Source organism: Meleagris gallopavo, chromosome Z (assembly GCF_905368555.1).
Source record: "Meleagris gallopavo chromosome Z, MGAL_WU_HG_1.1, whole genome shotgun sequence".
In the NCBI taxonomy this organism is placed as follows: Eukaryota; Metazoa; Chordata; class Aves; order Galliformes; family Phasianidae; genus Meleagris; species Meleagris gallopavo.
Genome location: NC_139435.1, coordinates 12,534,463 through 12,557,205, shown reverse-complemented (window position 1 = coordinate 12,557,205; position 22,743 = coordinate 12,534,463). Strand labels below are relative to the sequence as shown.

General features: G+C 39.5%; 1 protein-coding gene across 5 annotated transcripts in view; it reads left to right on the top strand.

Moving 5' to 3' along the window:
• The window catches only part of FYB1 (FYN binding protein 1), a 69,249-nt gene that overhangs the window by 12,479 nt on the left and 34,027 nt on the right, over positions 1–22,743 (top strand). For 4 of the 5 annotated variants that reach the window (XM_085212750.1, XM_085212749.1, XM_085212747.1 and 1 more), the window contains exon 2: positions 15,093–16,242. In XM_085212750.1, the coding sequence (XP_085068876.1) occupies positions 15,093–16,242 (1,150 nt within the window). Of the gene's footprint in view, positions 1–6,127; positions 9,834–15,092; positions 16,243–22,743 lie in introns of those variants that run through there. The other variant, XM_085212748.1, reaches the window with a different exon arrangement.

Genomic DNA, 22,743 nt, shown 5'->3' with positions numbered 1-22,743 from the left:
CCATGGGTTGATCCAAGCTGCACTGGAACAGGGAGGTGCTCCTGAGCACTTACAGTATATTGATGACATCATCGTGTGGGGCAACACAGCAAAGGAAGTTTTTGAGAAAGGAGAGCAAATAATCCAGATCCTTCTGCGTGCTGGTTTCGCTATTAAGCGAAGCAAAGTGAAAGGGCCTGCCCAGGAAATTCAGTTCCTAGGTATAAAGTGGCAAGATGGCCGTCGTCACATCCCAACAGATGTGATCAACAAAATCAGTGCCATGTCTCCACCCACTAATAAGAAAGAGACACAATCGTTCCTGGGTGTAGTGGGTTTTTGGAGAATGCATGTTCCAAACTACAGCCTCATTGTAAGCCCCCTTTATCAGGTGACACGGAAGAAGAATGATTTTATGTGGGGTCCTGAGCAGCAGCAGGCTTTTGAGCAGATTAAACAAGAGATAGCCCGTGCCGTGGCCCTGGGGCCAGTACGGATGGAACAGGATGCGAAGAACATCCTCTACACTGCTGCTGGAGAGAAAGGTCCCACTTGGAGTTTGTGGCAAAGAGCCTCAGGAGAGACCCGAGGCCGACCCCTGGGATTCTGGAGTCGGGCATACAGAGGGTCTGAAGAGTGCTACACTCCAACTGAGAAGGAGATCTTAGCCGCGTATGAGGGGGTTCGGGCTGCTTCCGAAGTAATCGGTACAGAAACACAGCTCCTTCTGGCACCTCGACTGCCAGTGCTGAACTGGATGTTCAAGGGAAAGGGTCCCTCCACCCATCATGCTACTGATGCCACTTGGAGTAAGTGGATTGCGCTGATTACGCAGCGAGCGCGGATGGGGAATCTCAACCGTCCAGGAATCCTAGAGGTGATCATGGACTGGCCTGAAGGCAAAAAGTTTGGAACACCACCAGCAGAAGAGATATCACGTGCTAAAGAGGCCCCACCATATAATGAACTACCCGAAAATGAGAAGACATATGCCCTATTCACAGATGGATCGTGTTGTATTGTGGGGAAACACCGTAGATGGAAAGCCGCTGTGTGGAGCCCCACACGACAAGTTGCAGAGGCCACTGAAGGAAAAGGAGAATCGAGCCAATTTGCAGAGGTAAAGGCTGTCCAACTGGCCTTGGATGTTGCTGAACGGGAGAGGTGGCCAATGCTTTATGTTTACACTGACTCGTGGATGGTGGCAAATGCTCTATGGGGGTGGTTACAGCAGTGGGAGCAAAACAACTGGCAAAGAAAGGGTAAACCTATTTGGGCTGCTGACCTGTGGAAAGATATTGCTGCCCGAATAAAGAATATGGTTATAAAGGTGCGTCACGTAGATGCCCATGTGCCCAAGAATAGGGCTACTGAAGAGCAGCAAAATAACCATCAGGTAGACAGAGCTGCCAGAATTGAGGTGGCCCAAATAGATCTGGACTGGCAGAACAAGGGTGAATTATTTCTAGCCCGATGGGCCCATGAGACCTCAGGCCATCAAGGGAGAGATGCGACATATAAGTGGGCTAGAGACCGAGGGGTGGATTTAACTATGGATGCTATTGCGCAAATCATTCACGACTGTGACACGTGTGCCACAATTAAACAAGCCAAGAGAATGAAACCTCTCTGGGAGGAAGGGCGATGGCAAAAGTACAAATATGGGGAGGCATGGCAGGTTGATTATATCACCTTGCCACGATCTCGTAATGGTAAGCGTTATGTGCTCACCATGGTGGAGGCAACAACTGGGTGGCTTGAAACCTATGCAGTACCCCACGCTACCGCCCGAAATACCATACTAGGTCTTGAGACACAAGTCCTGTGGCGACATGGTACCCCAGAAAGAATTGAGTCAGATAATGGGACTCATTTTAAAAATTCTCTTGTAGGTACCTGGGCTAAAGGTCATGGTATTCAGTGGATTTACCATATTCCCTACCATGCACCGGCCTCAGGTAAGATTGAACGATACAATGGGTTGTTAAAAACTATGCTGAAAGCAATGGGAGGCGGTACATTTAAGCACTGGGAGAAGCATTTGGCAGAAGCCACCTGGTTAGTCAATACCAGAGGATCTATCAATCGTGGTGGTCCAACCCAGTCCAGCTCCCTACATACCGTAGAGGGAGATAAAGTCCCTGTTGTACATGTAAAGAATATGTTGGGAAAGGCAGTTTGGGTTATTCCAGCCTCTGAGAAGGACAAACCTCTTCGTGGAACTGTTTTTGCCCAGGGACCTGGGTCCACTTGGTGGGTGATGCAGGAAAACGGGGATGTTCAATGTGTACCGCAAGGGAACTTGATGTTGAGGGAGTGCAGTCAGTAATTCCTAGTGCGTGTGTTTATATTTTGTTTGTCTATATTAAGCATGATGTAGTGATGTGGAATAAGGGGTGGAATGTCATGGTTTCATGATTTTTCATTATCGGTATTCCACATCATAACATCATGCAATGTACTGGGGGTTTGACTGCTGATGCTCAAGTTCCGGGTGCCTGTCCAGCGGAGAAGAGCAGCTACGTTTCCCCAGGGGGCTTTGCGGTCAGCGAGGAGATATAACTCCCGGCAAGGTCACCTGATGCTCTCTTCTTTGCCTGCGCTGCTTCGCTTGCGCTTCTCTGCCTGCGCTGCTTCGCTTGCGCTTCTCTGCCTGCGCTTCTCGCCTGCGCTTCTCTGCCTGCGCTTCTCATCTCAGCGTTGTGGTAAGGCCGATCCACTATCAATTTCACATTCTCTCTCCTTATAAAATTCTGTTGATACCATATTTAGTAAATTACTTTGTTTTACCTCAGATTGTTGCCACTGTTTTCAATTATTTCGGGGTCCCTTATTTTCTTTTTTTTCCCGGGGGCGCGGATCCGCGGATCCCTCCGCCCTTCTAGTCACGGAACCGGGCCGAACCAGCCCGTAAACCGTTGACACTCCCTCAAGTGAACATAGTGTTCGGTGAGCTCTACAGCATAGTTCTTGTTGGAGTTCTTGTTTCTTTGGGTTACTCCTGCCATATCAGCAGAAGTAAAGGAGCTTAAAACTGGAAGTAATAGTTCTTACTTTCTGTATCCAGGTCAACAGTGAATCAACAGGATTTGAATCTATTTCTTGAAACCTGTTAATGATACACCAACCAGGAAAAACAAACAAACAAACAAACACTTTTTAGCCATGTGACTGCCATGGAAAAGTGATCTGACAAAATAGGCCAAGGTTTCATTGAAACATAAATAACACTCCTATTATATAATTCAGGTTAAACTGCAAAGCACCGAGTTTTTTTAACTTGTCCTTTCTCCCATCATGATTTAGAATACAACAACAGTTGTAACATAGCATATATTAAAAGATTAAAATCCGAGACTGTGAGAAGAGACTCTGAAATTGTTAATGGTTGCAGTCAGTGTAGAGTCTTGCACCTGGGAAGGAATAACTGCAAGTATCAGTACAGGTTGGGGCATGACCTGCCGGAGAGGAGCTCTGTGAAGGACCTGGGTGTTCTGGTGGGCAGCAGGTTGGCAATGAGCCAGCAGTGTGTCCTGGTGTCCAAGAAGGCCAAGGAGATTCTGGGGTGCATTATAAAGGAGTGTGGCCAGCAGGTCAAGGGAGACGATCCACCCCACCCCCCTACCCCCCCCCCCCCCGCCCTGCTCAGCCCTAATCTGAAGTACTGTAACCAGTTCTGGGCTCCGGGTACAAAAAAGACAGGGATCTCCTGAAAAGAGTACAGAGGAAGGACACAAAGATGATAGAGGGCCTGGAGCATCTCCTCTGTGAGGAAAGTCTGAGTGACTTGGGTCTGTTCAGTCTTGAGAAAAGAAGGTTGAGAGGGGATCTTATTTATGTTTATAAGTATTGTAAGTAAGGGGAGTCAAAGGGACATGGCCAATCTCTTTTCAGCAGTCTGTGGGGACAGAACAAGCAAAACGACCAAAAAATTGAGCATAGGATGTTCCATACAAATGTACGAAGGAACTTCTTCACAGTGAGGGTAATGGAGCACTGTCCAGGGGGGTTGTGGAATTTTCTTCTCTGGAGATATTCAAGACTCACCAGGACATTTATCTATGCAGCCTGCTGTAGGGAGCCTGCTTTGCTTGTTGGACTTGATGACCTCTGGAGGCCTCTTCTAACTCCTACAATTCTGATTCTCTGATTATACTAAATAATATTAATTATCACAGAAACTCATGAAAGAGTGCAGAGGGAGAATGGTGAAAGAATCAAGGCAACGAATAATTCAACTTGAGTCTTCATTTTCTCTGTTCTACATGTTTTCAAATTCAGCCATACATGTTACAGGTACTTACTTAAGAGCACCTAAAGTGTGAATTGATGCAAGTTGCATATTATTAAAATATTTTTTTGTCAGAGTTTGTCAGAGATTGCTTTACTTTCCAAAATTAATTGTGAACACTGTTTGTTTGTTTTTGTTAAGTAAACATCTTTTTAAAGCAAAAGTAGGCTGCTTACCACTAATATGACATGGGCACTTGCTACTAAATGTGTCTGATATTGAAGTTTTTAATTCAGTGTCAAGGAAGAGGAAAAAAAATCAATAATAAAAAATCACATAACATTGACAAGGCCTAAATTGTTCAGTTCCCAGTTACTTTCTTTGAAGGTTTAAGGAAGAGATCTTGTAGAGTAAAGGTCCTTTGCTACCCTCTAGCCTGGGAAAGCTCATGGTAAATGAGCTAAATGAATACCCAAAGAGTCACAGATACCTGCTGCAAGTCTTTTGCTCAGAAGGGTTAACAGTGAGAGGACCATGCTTGGAGCTGGGATCTTTTTTAGGAAAGGATTCCTGTTTTGCTTCTCCAAACTAAAAACAAATGAGCTGGCAGATGGTTAACATGTGAAAAAGGTGAGAAGTTTGCATGTGAAGGCATGGGGAGCACAGAGACATCTCTCCCTCCAACAGTTTGCACAACTGCTGGTGAGTGATTTGCATGTTCTTGAACCTTTTTTTTTAATTCCCAGGCAGAGGTGGGGAAGGACACATTGAGGAAAAAGGGAAGTTAGAGGCGTTTTGCTAAGGATGTCTGTTCCTCTTGCTTTTCCACTTCTTCTTCCTGCTGGTAACAGTAGCTGGGGGCATGCTGAGGGGAAAGCCAGGCCAAATAGTTCCCCACCAAAACATTTATACTGGGGTATATGTGGGAGGTAACTGAAATAACTTCTTCTATATGAAAGCTGCTTCCTCCCTCAAGTCCCACCATATCTGCTGAGGGGGAAGGCACTCCAACAGATAATTCCCCACTTGACCATGTATACTCCACACTTACCACCAAAAACTCCCTTCCCCCACTTCAGGATTCCTCTCTTCTCCTTTTCCTGGACACAGTAACTACTAAAGGTGGGCATGCCAAGGTCCCAGCCTTGCTGGTCCCAGCCAGTCATAGGGCCTTCACTGGCATTCTGAGTCTGGGCAGGAATAATGCAGAGAGGCAGAACCAAGGTGGGGCAGGGCAGGGCCAGACTCTGCTGGGGTGCATGGGGGAAACAGAGGGAGCACAACCTTGTGAGGGGAGACAAATGGCTGCCCGTTCTTCCCAGCTGTCAGAGCTCCTCTCCCCACACAAAATGCCCCTGCCCAACTCACTGCAACCCTGCCATGCTCCTCCACCCTCCTTCTTATCCCATTTTCCACAGCCTTCCCCTCACCTACTGATTCTAGCAGCTTCCTGCCTTGCATGCCTTATCAAGATGGCCGCCAGGCCCATGGACAGGATATCTGCATGTCCTTCCCATGACCCCAGAGCACACTACTGAAAACTCAGCAGTCAGCTTCACGCACATCACCTGCTATTTAGCTCATTAATCAAGCTGCCATCTGTGCCAGCGGTGCCCCTCAGCAAGGCATGAATTGTGGTGTGTGGGAAGTTAGGGGCAATGTGGTGTGTCTGAGCATGTCAGGGCTGCTGTCCATTACAGTAGGCCCTGCACTATCAAGAGAGTTTTTCTGGTACCGGTGGACCATTTATTAAAGACTCTGCATTCCCATCTAGTCAGAGACAGGTTTTGCATCCAAACACATCAAGGAAATGTTTCTTAGGGTCTGAGCCAACAGAACTCAGGTCAAGCTATAAAAAAAAAAAAAAAAAAAAAGGCTTCTGTCTTTTCAAATATACAATTTTTTTTGTACTACAGGGGTTTTACATCAGCTTTTGATGCTCACTGGAAGACCTATGCTGTGAAAGGAGTGGTTTAGTGCATTGCTTACAGCCAAGCTGATCCACAAGGACAAGCACATGCCTGTGACACTCTGGAGCACACTGGGCTTTCCTCCATGGCAGAAACACTTTCTTTACAAAGTTTAACAGGCATGGGGAAGTTCTATCATCATCTTTTGCCCTCTTTCTTCAGTTTTCAAAAGCTGCCTCCCATTAGTATAAAGAGATCTAGAAATGGTAATTATATTCAACACTTTCAAGGTTATAAGGATTTAATTATGGCAGTCTAAAAGAACCACAGCATAAATTTGATGCACTTTCAGGGTATCCTGCCTGTCAGCTGTCCACAAATAGTATCTGGGAAGCCCAGCTGTTGCTGTATATATGACAGTGCATTTAGACATGAGACAGTGCCGTTAATTTGCTCATGACCACATCAAACTTGTGTCAGAAATACTAAAACTGCTGTCAAATATCAACCTCGTGGAATTGAAACAGCACACATTTCAGGAAGTCTGGCCCCGTCTTGCAGACACAAAGATAACACAGTCTGCTCTGACAAGAAATACAGCAATAAAAACAGAAGCTCCTGCCAGTGTTCGTGAATATCAAATTTCTACTGAAAATCAGGTGCTTTCCAAAATGACTCTGTAACTGGATCATAACCATGGCTACCTGTCGTGGGCAGCAACTGTATGGCACACACTCTCAGCACTGCTCCCAGGATTGGCATAGTAGTGCTAAGCAGGCATATTAACTCATTGCCTTGTCTTTTGACTGTGGTAGAATTGTTGAAATGTTATCTCCCAGGAGTGGCATGAAACTAGATAGCCTAACCCTCTGAGAACAGGAATGTGCAACTGATTTTCAGCAGGAAAGATATATAATCTCTTTTGCTGAGCCTAATCTGCCACTAGGTGGCAAAAGACCTATGGGAGTTATGAGGAGACTGGAAGACAGGCTTCTGCAAAAAACTGACTTGTTTTTCTTCAGCACTCCACGTATCTGCATGCATTTTACATTACAGATGGAACAACTACTTCTGACCTAGGAAGAGGGCTGCCAGGCTTTCTTTATTGATATTAGTGCACCTGTCCGAAGGGGGCTCTCCCATGAACATTTTGTAGCTGTGGTTTAGGAATTACCTGGCCAAAAAAATAATTTCTGTGTTGTTCACCTCCCAGACTCCCTTACAGTCAATTCTGTTATGCTATCAGACCTGCTTTGGAGTGACATTGATCACTAAGATCAACGAAATGAAGCATGCTAAAACAACATGGAAAGCAAAACAGTTTTTTTGTTGTTTTTTTTTGTTGTTGTTGTTGTTTTTGTTTTTTGTTTTTTTTTTTCTAATAGAATTTCACCTCTCCAGTTCACAGCATATCGAGTAAAGATACCAACACGGCCGTGGCTGTAACAAGATCGTGACTGTGACATTCTTTGTGAGCATTGACCTGGAAGCCCAAAGCTGTTCAAACAGTTGTGACTGACTGCAATTCTAGAGTGAAGAACAATGTATGAAAGTTGCCATAAAAAATAAACTAGCACCTTAAAGCAGATCAAGTCAGGGGCACTTTTTCCCCTTTTGTCTTTTGTCTATTTATGACAAAATAAATTATTAAGCAGACATTTTTCCAAAAGATATGTGGAAACCAAAATTTGAGAAAATATTAACAAAAAGCACATAAGACTGCAGTGATAAATTTTGCACTTGAGAATTTTGGAAAGTCATTGTTATACTGGGCTTTAGATGCCAGTTTTGGTCTACACCAATTCTGGAATGGCATGCTTCTATACAGGAAGATACTATCTTTATTTGATATGCTTGTCATGCTTAAATCTGTGAAGTTGTTATTGCTGCTTCTGCTTCTGTTTTTGCGGAAAGTAGAAAAAGGAAAGTACAAAACAGTTCCAGTGTGCTTTCAGGCTTGCAGGTGATGTTCCTTAAAATATCAATTCCTTCAGATTCTTTCTTCAGAAAAAATAACTAATTCCTCCAAAGTACTCAGAAACACTCCACTCTATGTGGAAGAAATAGAAGGGATCCAGGAAGCTGTTGCACCTGCAAGTATAAAATGAATCATACAAATTGTAGATTAGCAACGTTCACAGCACTTTTGCAGCCTAAACTGTGATTTTCAGTATTTTTGTTACAATTCAATTTCTCAGCAGCATTCTATCAATTAGGAACGTCTTTACAACTGTGCAGTGGATGAAAGAGAAGACAGGAACTCTCTAGCACTTAGAGCTGCAAAGAGGAGTTCATTCTTTGATCACTGTATGCTTTGCCTGATAATGTGAGCCATAACTTGCAGTAGTGTTTACCAGTGCAAAATGACTATATTGTTACATATAGCACTGTATAACAGTTGTGTAGTCTGCCAGATAGAATAGCAAGTTACAAAGTCCAATCTGCTTTAAGACTAACAATAAAAGCTTCATCACTTGCAATCATTGTGTATTTTCACAAATAAATATGAGTTTATAAATCAAATACAGAGCATAGCAGAATGAATAGTATGAAGAATATTGCTCAGAACTGCATTTCTCCCACTAAGAAAAAAAACACTGATTTAATTTAAAAAAATTGTTTTCATTGGCAAGTGACAAATACAGAGAAAGCAGTAGTATTTTTATCTCAAATAAGCTTCCTCCAACACTCTAATAGTCTTCTGAACTAGCTAAAATAGAAATGTTTGTAAAACTAATCCAGAAATGTCAAGCACCTCCAATGCTTTAATTAGGCATTCAAAATTTTTTAAAAAAATGCACAGGAGATGAATAATGAGGAAGAACCAAACAACATCTAGTGAAGCTCAAAGACAAATTTTTTCACCTGCGATCTCATTATCATGCAGAGCTCCAGAAACTTCACTGAGCTGTATTTAGCAGAGGGTTGTGCCTTATGTTTTGGATTTAACTTCAGCAGGTTTGGAGTTTCTCATAAAACTCATTTTCTCAGTATCTTTCTTATCCTATATCATACTTCAAAATCTTTGATTTGTGCAGTAAACTGAGAGGCAAAAGGGTGGGGAAAAAAAAAAAAAAGAGTATGATCATAATTTAAAAACAACAACAATGAAAACTGTGTTAAAGCAAAAGCTTTAGAAAAAATGGCCAGCAGAATGTCTTGAGAAATTACTGGCAAGAGTGGGAGCAAAAAAACACATTAGCTGACATCTTCAGTTGATGAGTAGGAATGGATGCAGTGATTCTTGTTGGCAGCAGGTGGATAGACTTCACAACCCAAGAGGTCCATATGTTTTGTTTAAATTTTTAATTCCCACAAATATTTCCTTAAATATTGTTCTGTAAAATTCAAGCTTGTACGTACCGATATAGCTTCATGGGACTGCAACATGGTGTAAATGCAATGCTGGAGTTCACACTGCTCTTAAGATATCATGTAATGAATACAGCTGGTGGCAACAGCCAGTCTGAACACATTTTAGTTCCCTTTTCCTCTGCCACTTCTTACTTAATATCCTGAGGACAGCAGCTTTTTTTCTACTGGTCATGACAATGAAAACCACAAGCAAAGCCTCTCTTAGGCAAGCTCTCTGAGAAGAACTCCTCTCAGCAAACACAATAGGCTGCTAATGTGACAGACTCCGTGGATTGTCTCATTGAGGGAGCTCGTTTTTCTGCTTGTATCAAAATATTGGAGAGCTTTGGGAAGTCCAGGTAAACTGTTGTACTTGTTTATCTAACAAATAAAAGCGCAAAGATCAAAAAAAACCCTATGAACAGTACAAGATATTATAGATGACCTTGTATATGTGGAAATTCTATTGTAAAATTTTCTTGCAACTAGTTGTCCAGCTGAAAAGTTGCCAAGTTGACGAAACTGTCTTTTCTCTCTCCAAAGTTTGTGTTCGGTTGCCTGAGTTTTTACTAAAAGCAGCCCTACTTTAAGTGACATTTGCATTTTGAAGACTAAGAGAAATGAGGGGCAATTAGAGGCAATTATTTTCTAGATAGAATCATAAATTATCTAGCTACAACTCAGCTTAACCTTTTTGTATTATTTGTGGCTGTTGGTTTGGAGGTTTTGTGTTTTTTTTCACATATATCATACTCAGAATTGAGGTATCAGTGAATTTCAATGTATATCAGAGATATTAAACATACTGCAACTATTTTTTGTAGTGGGTCATGGAAGATATTTTTCTTTGCAGTAGAGCTTTAGAACAGTAGTTTGTGGCTTAACACTGCATGAAATGTCCTTTAAAATCATATAGGATCTTGAAATTCTAAAAACAGCGGTAGCATCTTTTCAGTGGCAAGAACTTGAGGTTTCTTTTTTCCTTGAGATTCAGACAAGTTCAGTTAGCTTTAGTAGAATAATCAGAGTCAAATTAAAGATTCTTATAAGGTAGTCGCTGTATACAGAATGGAATGGAAGTATTACACTGTTCTCATTTTTCTGCAACATTATGTATTTGGTCTTAGGATTGCGGGAAAGATGAGAAAACATTACAAGAGGGGGACAAAAGAGGTTTAGTGGGATACACTGTGGAAAAGATACAGAAAACTGGGTAGTCAGGTTGTCTCAGTTTGACAACCACATGTCTGTGTATATGCGCTACTTTCATTTGCTGGCATCAGATATTTTAAAAGATTTTATCAAGAAGACAAAGAGGCTGTTGGCCTTTCTCCAAGGAATCCCATAGATTTCCATCTATCCTGTCCTGCAGACCTGTTGAAACGTCTGCCTTTCAAGAAAAGCAAAGAGAATAACTGCTGGACCTTTCAGTATTTCCTACTCATATATAGGGCTCATTACTCTACAGTCATTGTATCTGCCATTCTTTCTATTTGAGCAGATGCTGTCTTTCTGCTTGTTTTTCACATTTATGCTGTGTACATCTGTAGGTACAGAATATTGCAATATCTTCACTCCACTTTCCAAATGCTGAACTCTTAATTAAAAGAAACTTTATTAAACTAGTTATTACAACAGAGTCAAGACAAGTAACTTGAAAATTGTCTCTTCCAAAAATAAAAAAGTGCTGTACAATGATAATTTTGAAATCTCTCTGTCTAGAAAAAGAAATAGTCAAGCAAAATTTATCATTAATATAGAACAACACTAGCATTTTATGCAAACAGCTTAACTCCCTCAATCCATACACTTCTGTAGAACCTAAATTAGGCTTTTATGTTGCCAACTGACTTTCAGATCTGTATTTATCTTTAATTTGCATTAGTCATTTTCTTTACCTTTTTTTCCCCATACATTATGCATTATATCTTGTCCATGGATTAGAGCTCAATTCCTTCAGAGGTTAGCAGCTTTTGTAATTTTTTTCACAATAACAGAGTTCACACATATGCACACTTTTATTCTTAAAATGATAGCTTTATAAACTTTCTTTATTACTTTCTAGAAAACTCACCAATATTTGTTTGTTTCAATATTACGAGTTTTTTAAAAACCTGCTTAAACCCCATCATTTGTTAATAGAAATAAAAAGCTAATGGTGAGAAGCAAAGCGTTTTTTTCTTTATAAACCATTATCTATATGCCTTTTGAAGAATTGCACAATTCCTTGTACAGGCTACAGTAACACACATTTTATTTGCTGAACTAAAAACTCCATGTGCACATCTGCTGTTGCCTTCATTCATCCAGTGGTGCTATTTACTCGAAGAAAAAGCAATCACAGGGGGAAGCTGAAGTGAAATACTCTTTTGGCTTCATCAAGATGGAAATGAAATAATATATAATTATTTTTGTTTTGTTTTTAATCAGGCTTCCAGTTCAGACTGACATTTTCAGAGAAAATTTGGGAAAAATAGATTTGGAATTTTTGTTGTGTTCTCATTGTACTGTTATTTTGAAAAAATATATATATGTTGTAAATAATGGAGAACTGCACTTGTACATTGAAATGTAAATGTAATCTGCTCTTTGAAGAATTCTGTGCAAATGTATCTTCATATCTGTGTGGGTCCTATTTGAAGGAACTGGAAAGTGGGAAAGCACACTTATGCAAATCTCCTTGATCAACACATGGGAACCAAAACCAGAGTATTTTTCTAGATATGAGTCAAACACATTTAAATGCATCCATCTCCTTGCAAACAAATTGTTACTGTGTACCTTGTGCTGCTTCCAGCAGTTCAGAAGGTGAATGCTTAGAAATATTTTGTACTGAGTCTAAAAGAATGCAAACAGAAAGTTAGAATATTACCTAAGTACTTCTTGCATGAGACTCCTCTGTCTAACATGCACATTGCACTTCAGGTAGGAAAGATGGGGTAAACTTACTCCAGTTTCACAATCTTTTCAAGTTCCTGTTTCATTAAGTACAACATATTGTATGTGCTAATGGAAAAGGTAACTGCTGTCCCTTTTGGGAAGGGAAATGCAGAAACAGCAGAGATCACCAATAAAAGATTCTCTTTATCCTAGTTCTCCACCTATCCACCTGAACACCTAGATCTTAGCTTAGAATCCTCAATATGGCTCCTGTTATACATTTATTAAGTCAGGAAATGATTATATACATTACAGAGAAGCAGAAAGATTTCTCAGTTTCTTACCCTCCTTTGATTCTTAGAGTGCTGCCCTCACTACTTAGCTCACTGTGAGTGAGAGAGGCTATGCTGCTGATTGTAAGCCCCTCTACATCTCTAGGAGCCTTTTTTTTTATGAGCTTGTAAATCTGTTTGATAAGGACGTTTGAAATCTATTCATAGTGCCAGGAAGGCATTTTGTAAAACAAATCTATTGATGTAGGTAGTCCTTACAGAAAATAAATAGTCTTGACAGGGCAGTAGTGGATTGTTTAAGGCCTTTGAAAGCCTGCATGTAATTGATCTTGTTATTGCCAGGATATAGAATAGTTCTCAGAAACTGCACATCACAACAAGAAAACTTTCTTAAAAGCCATATTTCCAACTTCTGAAAGGTTTACATGCTGAATATCTGTTATCCCAAACATTCACTTTACCATAGATTAGTATCGAATGCTTTCCTTGATTACAAATGAAAGAAAGAAGAATCAATTTATTCCTATAACTTTCAAAAGAAATAAGTTTCTGAGATGGCCAAGCTGTTGATTAGATTGTCATTTACAAGTTCTGAATACTTAAAACACTGTATTTTTGATGGTTTAGATTTTGCTACTGAAGTTAAAAAAACAAACAACAAAAAAAAAAAAAAAAAGAAAAGAAAAAAAACCACCAAGAAACCAAAAAACATGCATTAGTCCTGATCAAGAGAGATCAAAACCAGAAGTTTTTATTATTCTTTCTGGTGTTGAAATCAGCCTAATTTTCTCATTATGTGGGTAAAATCACTGCTTTGTGAGGTTTTATGTGAGAAATCTTGAATGATTAGTGATACATATATATATGTATCTATGCAGTGTGACTGTGTGTGTGTCTGAGCGTATGTATAGCAACCAGCAGTAGATAGCTTAAGCCTGATAATCTCCATAGTACATATGCATTTCCTCCCTTTCCTACAAGAGAAAAAGAGATAATCAAGTACTCTGGGGATAGGTTTCAAACTGTTTTGGCTGCTTTTCTTGTAAGTAGCTCTGTAGTACAATGTAGTTTGGAAAGACTGAATTTCTTGGTGGTATTGAAAGACTGAGATAGTTAAATTTATTTTGCAGAAGTCACAATTGAAACTACTCCAGCTTATCAGGAAATTCATAACATGACAGAACCAAACAGAAGGCAAAAGGAGTAGACAACCACAGTTCAGAAAATCTTGTTAATTAAGTTAAAAAAATTACTGAATGCTCATTGAAAACCATACTGGCTGAAGACACAGTTCATTTGTTGATCTTATTCTAAAATATTTTTTCAGACTATTATGTACTGTACTGGATAGTGATAATCTTTGTTTCTAAACAAAGAATTTAGAGCAGTTCCTAGCTATAACATCCCTGCTTCATAACATTAGTTTTACATTTTGACCTTAAAATCAAAAAAAAGGATAAAATGGGATAAAACAGATCTCACTTAGTACAAGCTATGAATCAGTTCTGACACCACTGTCTGCTGGCAAAGGAGCAGCCCCTGCTGCTGGTGACAACTATAACACAAGAGTGGACCCAGGCCATTGTGGTGTGACTACCTCACTTCCCTTTGCTCAGATATTTCACTGAACTGTGTAACAACTGCACTGAATCAAACTGTATTCAGCTTTTGTTCTCAGTTCATATTGAAGGCTGATCCTGAAAGGTGTCCAATTAAAACGTTTTCTAATGAAACTGAGTTTTACCCACTTTGAACTGTTCATCTTTTTCCTTTTACAGTATTTTTGCTTACTGGTTGTCATTTCTTCCCATTTTACTCCATATATTTTCACTTTCAGTCCACCCATGTACAGTGTTTATCAGATACAAAATGGAGAACAGAAACAAGGACAAAACAGGGGAAGGTGGAGAGCAGTAGGGAAGCAAATTGCTGAGAAGGGAAAGAAAATCTGACACACAATCCCTCCAAAACAGAAGACTTTCTGTTCATGCAACTTTCAGTTCTCCAAAGATCTGGTATGAATAACATTATTCTGATGTACTGTCCAGGTTCTAGTATATACTATGCTTCTAAGCACAGGATACTCCTATCTTTTGGAATAATTTTGAAGTTGCAGATATCTTCATGTAAATATATACCAGGTGTTTACTTCCTAGTTCCAGAAATAATCAGAAATCATGCAATGAACAAAAGGAGCTGAATGATCACTGTCTGAATGCAGAATCTGTCATGAAAAATTTAAAAGATTATATAACCACAGCAAGGATACAACAAAGTGCTTAGCTTTTCTAACCCTACAGGAAGATGTGCTACAATATCTCCACAGCCAATCAGCAGTACTACAAGCCTCAGACCAGGAAATTCTTTAAAGTACAGTATGTGTGAACATTTTAACTGACACTTTCTCATTGTTTCTTTTTCTTTGTTATTTCTCTGTGCCCATAGGATGGAAAGGCACATGTGAAGTCACTCATGGCGAAGTTTAACGTGGGTAACAGCCCTTCAGAGGATGTTTCTGGTAACATTCGACTCTCTAAAGTCACAGGACAACCAACCCATTCAGGATTACAAACAAGGAAAGCAGTATTTGAGAAATTTGCAAGTCAAGGAAATGCAGCTTCTCCTTCAGGACCCGCTGTTTCTCAAAAACCTGCTCATCCTAAGCCGCCTCTGGCAGTCAAGCCTTCAACTGAAGATAAGACAGAGAAGGATCCAAAGCCCCCATATTTGAAACCAGTGGGGCAAAGGTTTGGGGTTCAACTTCAAGCAACTAATAGGGAAAGTGATGGAAAAGCTGGATACACTAAAACCTCGACCAAAAGTAGTGACTTGGCAAAAGAAGAGCCGAAGTCTCTGTATCCAAAACCTGCAGGGAACAAGCTTCTTAATTCAGCTCCTCAAGAGAAGGAAAAAAGGCCTCTGGGAACAAAGCCAAATTTTAATTCTGAAGCACAAGAGAGTGAAGAAAAAACATTGTTTTCAAAAGTAGCTGGAGTTAAGGAAAAGTTCATATCTGCAACACAAGAAAATGATCCCAAGCCTTCTTTCTCCAAACCAGCTCTTGCACAGAAGCCTTCTCTAAACCTTGCAGTTTCCCACAATGAAGACACCTCAAGTAAAAACGCTTTCCCACATAAAGGTCTAGGAGGCCCTAGACCAAATATGCATTCATTTAAAGCAACAAAGGAAATGGATGAAAATAGTAACTGCGCTGCAGAAACTGCAGGCAGTCATTTTTCTAACATGGCTCTGAAACCTACTGGCCACTGGTCCAGCGCATCTCAAGGCACTCCCAAAAATGCAGAGGAAAAGACTGAGGAAAAGGGAGTGAGTGCCTCCAGGAATATCTTTCTGAACAAAATCATCCAGGAAGAATCTGGTTTATCTCCTCCCAAGTTCCATAAAACAAGCACAGCGTTTGCTGCAGGAAGGTCGTTGGGTGGGTCAGAAGAGAAGGATGACTGGGATAGGAGCTCAGGAGCCCCAAAACGGAAGTCTTTGCCCCCGCTGTTCAAGCTGGGCCAGCCCCCACAGAAGCCCAGCCGACCACCCAGCGTGGACCTGGAAAGGTTCCAGAAGAGCATCCCAAGAGACAGTGAGTCCTCTCTGTTCTTGCTTTTATTTCTTTTCTACCCATTCAGCACCCAATTCATTTCAGGTGGAATCCTCCCTTCTGTTCAAAAATGACACAAGACCTGTGCATCAGACAGCCCCTTAAAGCCTTAATGTATACTTTTACCTCTTCTGGGCAGGACAGAAATTAAAATTATATTCTTTTTATCTCAGCAACATATAGTGTAGAAGGAGTATTTTCTGTACGGGGCTTATTTGTTTTTCAAAACTACTTAGATTCAAAATTACTTAGCTTGTAGCAGTGAGTCTAAGTGCTTTTCACAACGGACACTGGAGTACTGACTTTCTATAACTGAGGTGTTGATGTTCTCTGTTCAGTTCTCTAATGAACTTCCTGAGCACATCTTGATATCTATATAAGTGATAGTAAACCTGTTGTAACCATACATTTTTTTCTTCTTTGACTTTCACAGTGACTAACCACATGACCTTACAAGCCACTGAGTTTTATAGTGTTTAGAATATTAGAATACTGTTTATGTTAGAACACTTTGCAACGTTACAGAATCAACCATACGCAACTGGAGCTGCATGCATCTCATACCCAGATCTGAATCTAGACCCTATAAGCATCTTCTTCACCTTGCATTTTTTATTAGATTTGTGTGATTTCAATAGCATAGAAGTTTGTAGCATCTGAGGCTCTGCGTCACTATTTTTAGGAAGAGCCAAGCCTCCAAAATTTCTTATGGTTGTAATCCAGGCACAAATATTAATAGATTTCTGTAAAACTTCAGATTGCTTTGCCTGTGATAATAGACTGTGAATACATTTAAAATATATAGGAGTATGTGCATTTCTGTGAAGAAAAGTAATTGCCATGACTCTCTCTAGTCCTGCAAAAAGTCCTACTTCAACAAGTTCCTTTCACCATGTGTGACAAGTTTTAAAAAAAAAAAAAATTGCAAAAAGCAAGCTGTGTCTGAAAATATAATTTATCTAAGATGGTGCTTCTTAAAATTAGACCCAGAAATCTGCTGTCAGCTCCCTGAAGGAGGAGTCAGTTTTTCAGATGTTCTGCATGTCCTTAATTTTCTTTTAAAACACCTGTTCTTAAAAGTTTGGGGTCAAGGTTTTTTCCCCAGTGCATTTCAGGCAGTCCTTGGCACGGTCTAATCAACTATCTTCGCCTCCAGCAGGAGGGGGGGATGCCAATTGCCATGCTTTTATTCAAAGTTATAGGGTAGCTGAGGGGGCTTTCTCTCTTTTTTGTTATACCACCAGGTACTGGGAATTATGATCACATAAAAAAATTCTGATTGTATTTTTAAAATCAAAGTTTTAAGCTTTATGTGTCCAGGGGAATGCAGTACATGTGGGGGAATCAAGGACAGAAACAAACAAAAAAAAAATTACTCTTCTGTTCAATTTTGAAGGCTTTTTTTTTTCACATATTTGTTTTGTTTTTTGTTTGTTTGCTTGTTTTTCTTAATGCACTATTACCTACATTGAGTTCAGGAAGCAAAGAATATGCTCAGGCCTCACAAATATTTTTTAGCTCAAGTCATTTTATCCAGTTACGTCCCACTACAAATTGTGTCATGTAAAACACACAGCTAAGTAGTTTCTGACAGTGGGGGTCGTTTCACATTAACTAGTCTATCTTAAGTATCTCTCTTAGGTTAATTAAACAAATCAAACTTAGATTCTTAAATTTCAAATATACTAAGTAGGAAAGAGATATGTCCAATTACATGATTCAGCATCTGATGAAGCTGAAAACAAATGCTGTAAAGAAATCCACAATCATCAGGTTAATTGATGTCAATTACTTGATATAAAATTTTACTTGTGCTTTCTGTTTTTAGAATACAGCATTACTTGTGTTTTGGCAGTTTGGAATGCACTCAAGACTGGGTTTTGTGAGTCAGAGCAAATTAAAAGTGCCACAATCAGATGAAAATTATCAGAGTTTCTATGAAGACAAAAGGCCACGATAGAGCATGCATGTAGCTATATATATTTATTACTATTTTCTGCTGCTCAAAAATAAGGAGTTTATCAGTAACATAAAATGTACTGTCTTGTCAGCTGTGGCCCTGGACAGCCTGCTCTAGCGGCTGGCAACCCTGCACATGGAAGTGAGATTGAAACTGGAAGGTCATTATGGTCCTTTTCAACCCAGGCCATTCTATGATTCTATAATGTGATGATTCTGCTATATTCTGGTTTACCTCTGTCATCCTATGTTTAAGGAAATGCTCTCTCAAACTCATTACCAGGGCCAGGTCCTGAGATGGTATAAATTTGTGTTTCTTTAAAAGAAATGTCGGATCACAATAGTCTGAATAGCCATCTCTTTGGCATAGAGCATTGTTAAGAATGACTGTCCTTATTTCATTGTCCAGAAAAGTTTCAGAATGGAAAAGCAGCATAAATAATTTTTAAAAAATAATTTTCAATTTTACTTCTAACCAAGTAATGGAGAAAATATCCGGTTTGTTTCTTTATTTTGTTTTCTTGTTTACTTCTTTCACTTCTTATAGTGACAATGTGTTGGGTTTTTTTCATTCCCTTTCTTAAATTGAAAGCTAGAAATATTACTCTATGTATTTCAAATGAATTGATCGTATGAACATGGCTATGAAGATAATGTCAGAATTTCTGCTAGAAGGAGGAATCTCCAGTTGTCACTGACCAGTGGAGTACAGCCATTGGCTGGGTTAAACTGCACTGGTTACAGTGCCAAAAGACGGATCTGCCCAGTGTGGTGGTACAGGTTGCACTTCAGATACATTACAAATCATGAACCCAACTAAGTAGAACTCAGTGATCGGCCACAGCATTCTCTATTTTACATTCTGGAGCAGATCAGGAGTGAAAGATTTAGATATGATATAAATACAAATCTGTTCATGCTGACCTTGACCTTCAGCCCTCCCCTGAAGAACTGACATGTGGACTTTGATGTTATGTTTGGCTTTTTTAAATGCAGGTCATTTCTTTGTGACCAGAATAGTAGAGTATATAGATTATGCAGAATATTCTGATGGAGAGACCCGGTGTTCTAGAATAAATCCTGAACAAACTAGTTTTCAGCTTGACGGTTATTCATTATTGCTGGGTGTTGCCAACACTGGGTTTCTTGGAAACCTGAATGACAAAACTGACCTGCTTTGGAAAAGCAGTTTAACCAAACTGCTTTTTCTTATTTTCTTTTTTCTTTTATCTGTCATTTCAGGACTGAAAAGCACTAATTCTTTCTGCTCATTACTTTTTCCTGACAAACAGCAGCTTTGCCATATTTGCTTTATTCTCTGCTGTGATTTACAGACTGAGTGAAAAACAGAGATAGCGAAGCAAATGGAGAAGGCTTTCCCATTCATTAGGATGGATTTCTGAGATCTAACCTTTTGGGGTGTTGTTGGTTTTTTTTGTTTATTTTTGTTTGTTTTTTAAATCTGTACTAGGGCAAAACTTAAGCGTTATAGTGTCTTTTTGTGAAGAGATAAGCTTTATACATGGCAACTGTTTAAGATGTGTTAAGGACATCTGCCTGGGTGCAGAAAACTTGTATTTCCTGACTGTAACCAGGATTTTGAACTTGGCTTTCTCAAAAGCATCAGTTCACAGCTTTTTTTTTTTTTTTTTTTCAATTTTTTGACCGCTGTCTTTTCCCATGAAAGCTACCGTACTTTTTTTTTCACTAAAAAGTATTAATTGGGCACAAAATAACTTTATATACAAAGTTGAAATACTCACCTCAGATGCAGTATTTTTATTCACATGTACAGGAAGGATTTAGACTGCCCATCACTCCTGCATGAATGTTATGGGTTGCCTGGCTATTCATTAGAAATTTTTATCTCATCCTGACAGCACCCCTGCAGATACAGGTGCACTGCTGAGGCAAATTTATTACTCCTTTCCACTGAAGACAGGTTTCAAAAAAATCCAGTCTGGACCTGTGAATACATGGCACTCCGGTACAAATGTCAGCTTCTCTCTGGTGACAGTGATAGGGCTCTAGGGAGCGGCATGGAGCTGCATCAGGGGAGCATCAGAGCAGTGCTAGGAAAAGGCTCTGCAACAGGAGGGTGGTGGGCATGGAACAGGCTGCCCAGGGCAGCAGGCACAGCCCCAGGCTGCTGGAGTTCAAGAGGCATTTGGACAACACTCTCAATCATTGGGTTTTCACATGAGAGGAGAGGAGTTCATTTCAGTGATCTTACAAGTCTCTTCCAACTCAGAATCATAGATTATGATTCTAAATTTCTGTGTCATGCTCCACTAAGCCTATTTTCTTGAGATCATACTTACCTCAGCTTGGAATCAGTGGGATGCATGTGCTTTCTACATTCTGAAAATAATACTCACATTAATGTCTAAAAACAAGCATCCAAAGTTCAAACAGGGCTTTTTTAGAAAAATAAAGAGAAACAAAGCCGTTTTTCTGACATCTCTCCATGTGAGGCCACCACACACAGCTGCTTTCAGAGAACTGCACCTGGGCTGACTTTAGCAGGTTCCGTCAGTGCAGATGGCCACCCACATGAAGTCTGTAGAAGTTGCCACTGCTCTGAATTTTGCTTGGGAGAAGATTTTGAGTAGCGGTGGGAGAAATGAAAGGAAACTACTGAATCAAGGAGAAGGTAATGCATGCAAGAAAATTCAAAATTTGCATAAAGGCAGTGTTGCTGGCCCCATTAGGGTTCTGTTCTACAACATATTGCATAACCAGTCAGTGACACGGATGTTCATGTTGAATAAAGCGACCTGTGATAATGGCAGAATTAAAAGTGGAGGTGCAAAGCATGCTGTCTAAGATAGCACGACATTTTTCTAAGTGACAAGTACTATACCCGCCAAAATAACATTTTGACCATCTTTGCAGAGAGCCCCTTAAAGCCAGCAAATTGTTGCCCTTATAAGACGGCAAAATGAAACAACAGCTTCCAAAGTTACAAAGAAAAGGGGATTTTTTTAATCACAGGAAGTCATTACAGTTTACAGCAGAATCAAGACTTAAAATGTCACTGGTGGTTTTCTTTCTTTACTTCAGTGTTCAACTGGATAGTTACAAAACAGCTCAGTCATAAGGTGTAAGACGATAAAGAGAATTGTAACTTGAGGCAAGCAATCTGTCTAGATGGAAGTAAAACAAGGTGATGATGTCAAATAACATAACTTTGCTAGATCTGCTTGAAAGTGCTATAAAATCTGGACTAGCATGTAATTAATAAACTAAGGTAAAAACTTTTCAGGTTTCTTTTAAGGACATTCCTCCCTTGATGTCTTTGTACGTAGGGGAACCTAAAGGATTCATCTTTCAGCAAAATTAAACTGAAATATTTAACATGGCTGAGAAACAGAATAATCAATTTTTGAAGTTCCTAGAACTGAAGAAAGATTCTCGGCTGAAACACATTCAAAGCTGTGATTCTGTGATGCAAACCAGACCACAGTGTATGAAAACCTACACAATATATGTAATTTTGTACAAGTGCATCGTCATCACTTGAGTGCATCTGGCCCTAAGGGAGTTTTGTCACTGACAGCATTACTGTAAGGTCTCTTTAAAAAAAAGATTTTACTTCCTTTGTAATTTCAATTCCTACGACTATCTTTCATTAGCTAAAACAAGACAGTTCCAACCAACCAGTTGAATTAATTTTCCCTCAGTCCTTCTGCTCTTCTCTTCATTCTCCAGATATAATTAAATGCATCATAATTACAGAATATTAGGTTGAAAATTTTCAGTAAACAAACAAAGAGCAACTACATGCTTTCTATCTGCTTCAGTCAGAGACTCTTTTAGGACTCTCCACAGCAAAGAATATTAATACTATGGAAAAAATCCTATCACAAAGTTTTACAAGTGTTGCTTTTAATTGTTTAAGGCTTCCCCCAAAAATTCTGAGTGGCTTATATCAGTTAAAAAAAAAAAAAAAAAAAGTAAACTTCAATTTAAAAATGAACATAACTACTCTGATTGAAATATGACTATAAGTTATTGATCTGCCTAAGAAAATAGCTGATATAATTGACACATTCATAGATCTTCTCTGAAATATTTTTGTATCTGTTTGTAAGACCTTACGTGGTATACTTGTTCCCTTTTATATGATCAGACTGTTGTAAAATTAACAGCAAAATGTGGACTGTGTATGAGTAACCTTGTATGAATGATAAGCACACAAACGTATTTTTCTCCTGTATTTTCAGTCTACATACGAATTCTAGAATCATTCCTGCAGTTGACTAACCTAAATCCCAGAAAGCCCAATCCTGAACTGCATATTCAGTATCTAAGATGCATAATTTAAAATTCTGAAGATAAGATGCACCTATTTATTCTGTTGAAGTAACTTAAATGATCACTTACTAGCAATTGCAAAATAATATCAACAGAGTAACTGAAATTGATTTGAGGTATTTCTGGTTTGAATTCAAGTATATTCCCAATATGTTCTTTGAATTAGTCTGGAAATTGCAAAGAACTGAATGAAAGACATGATGTGTT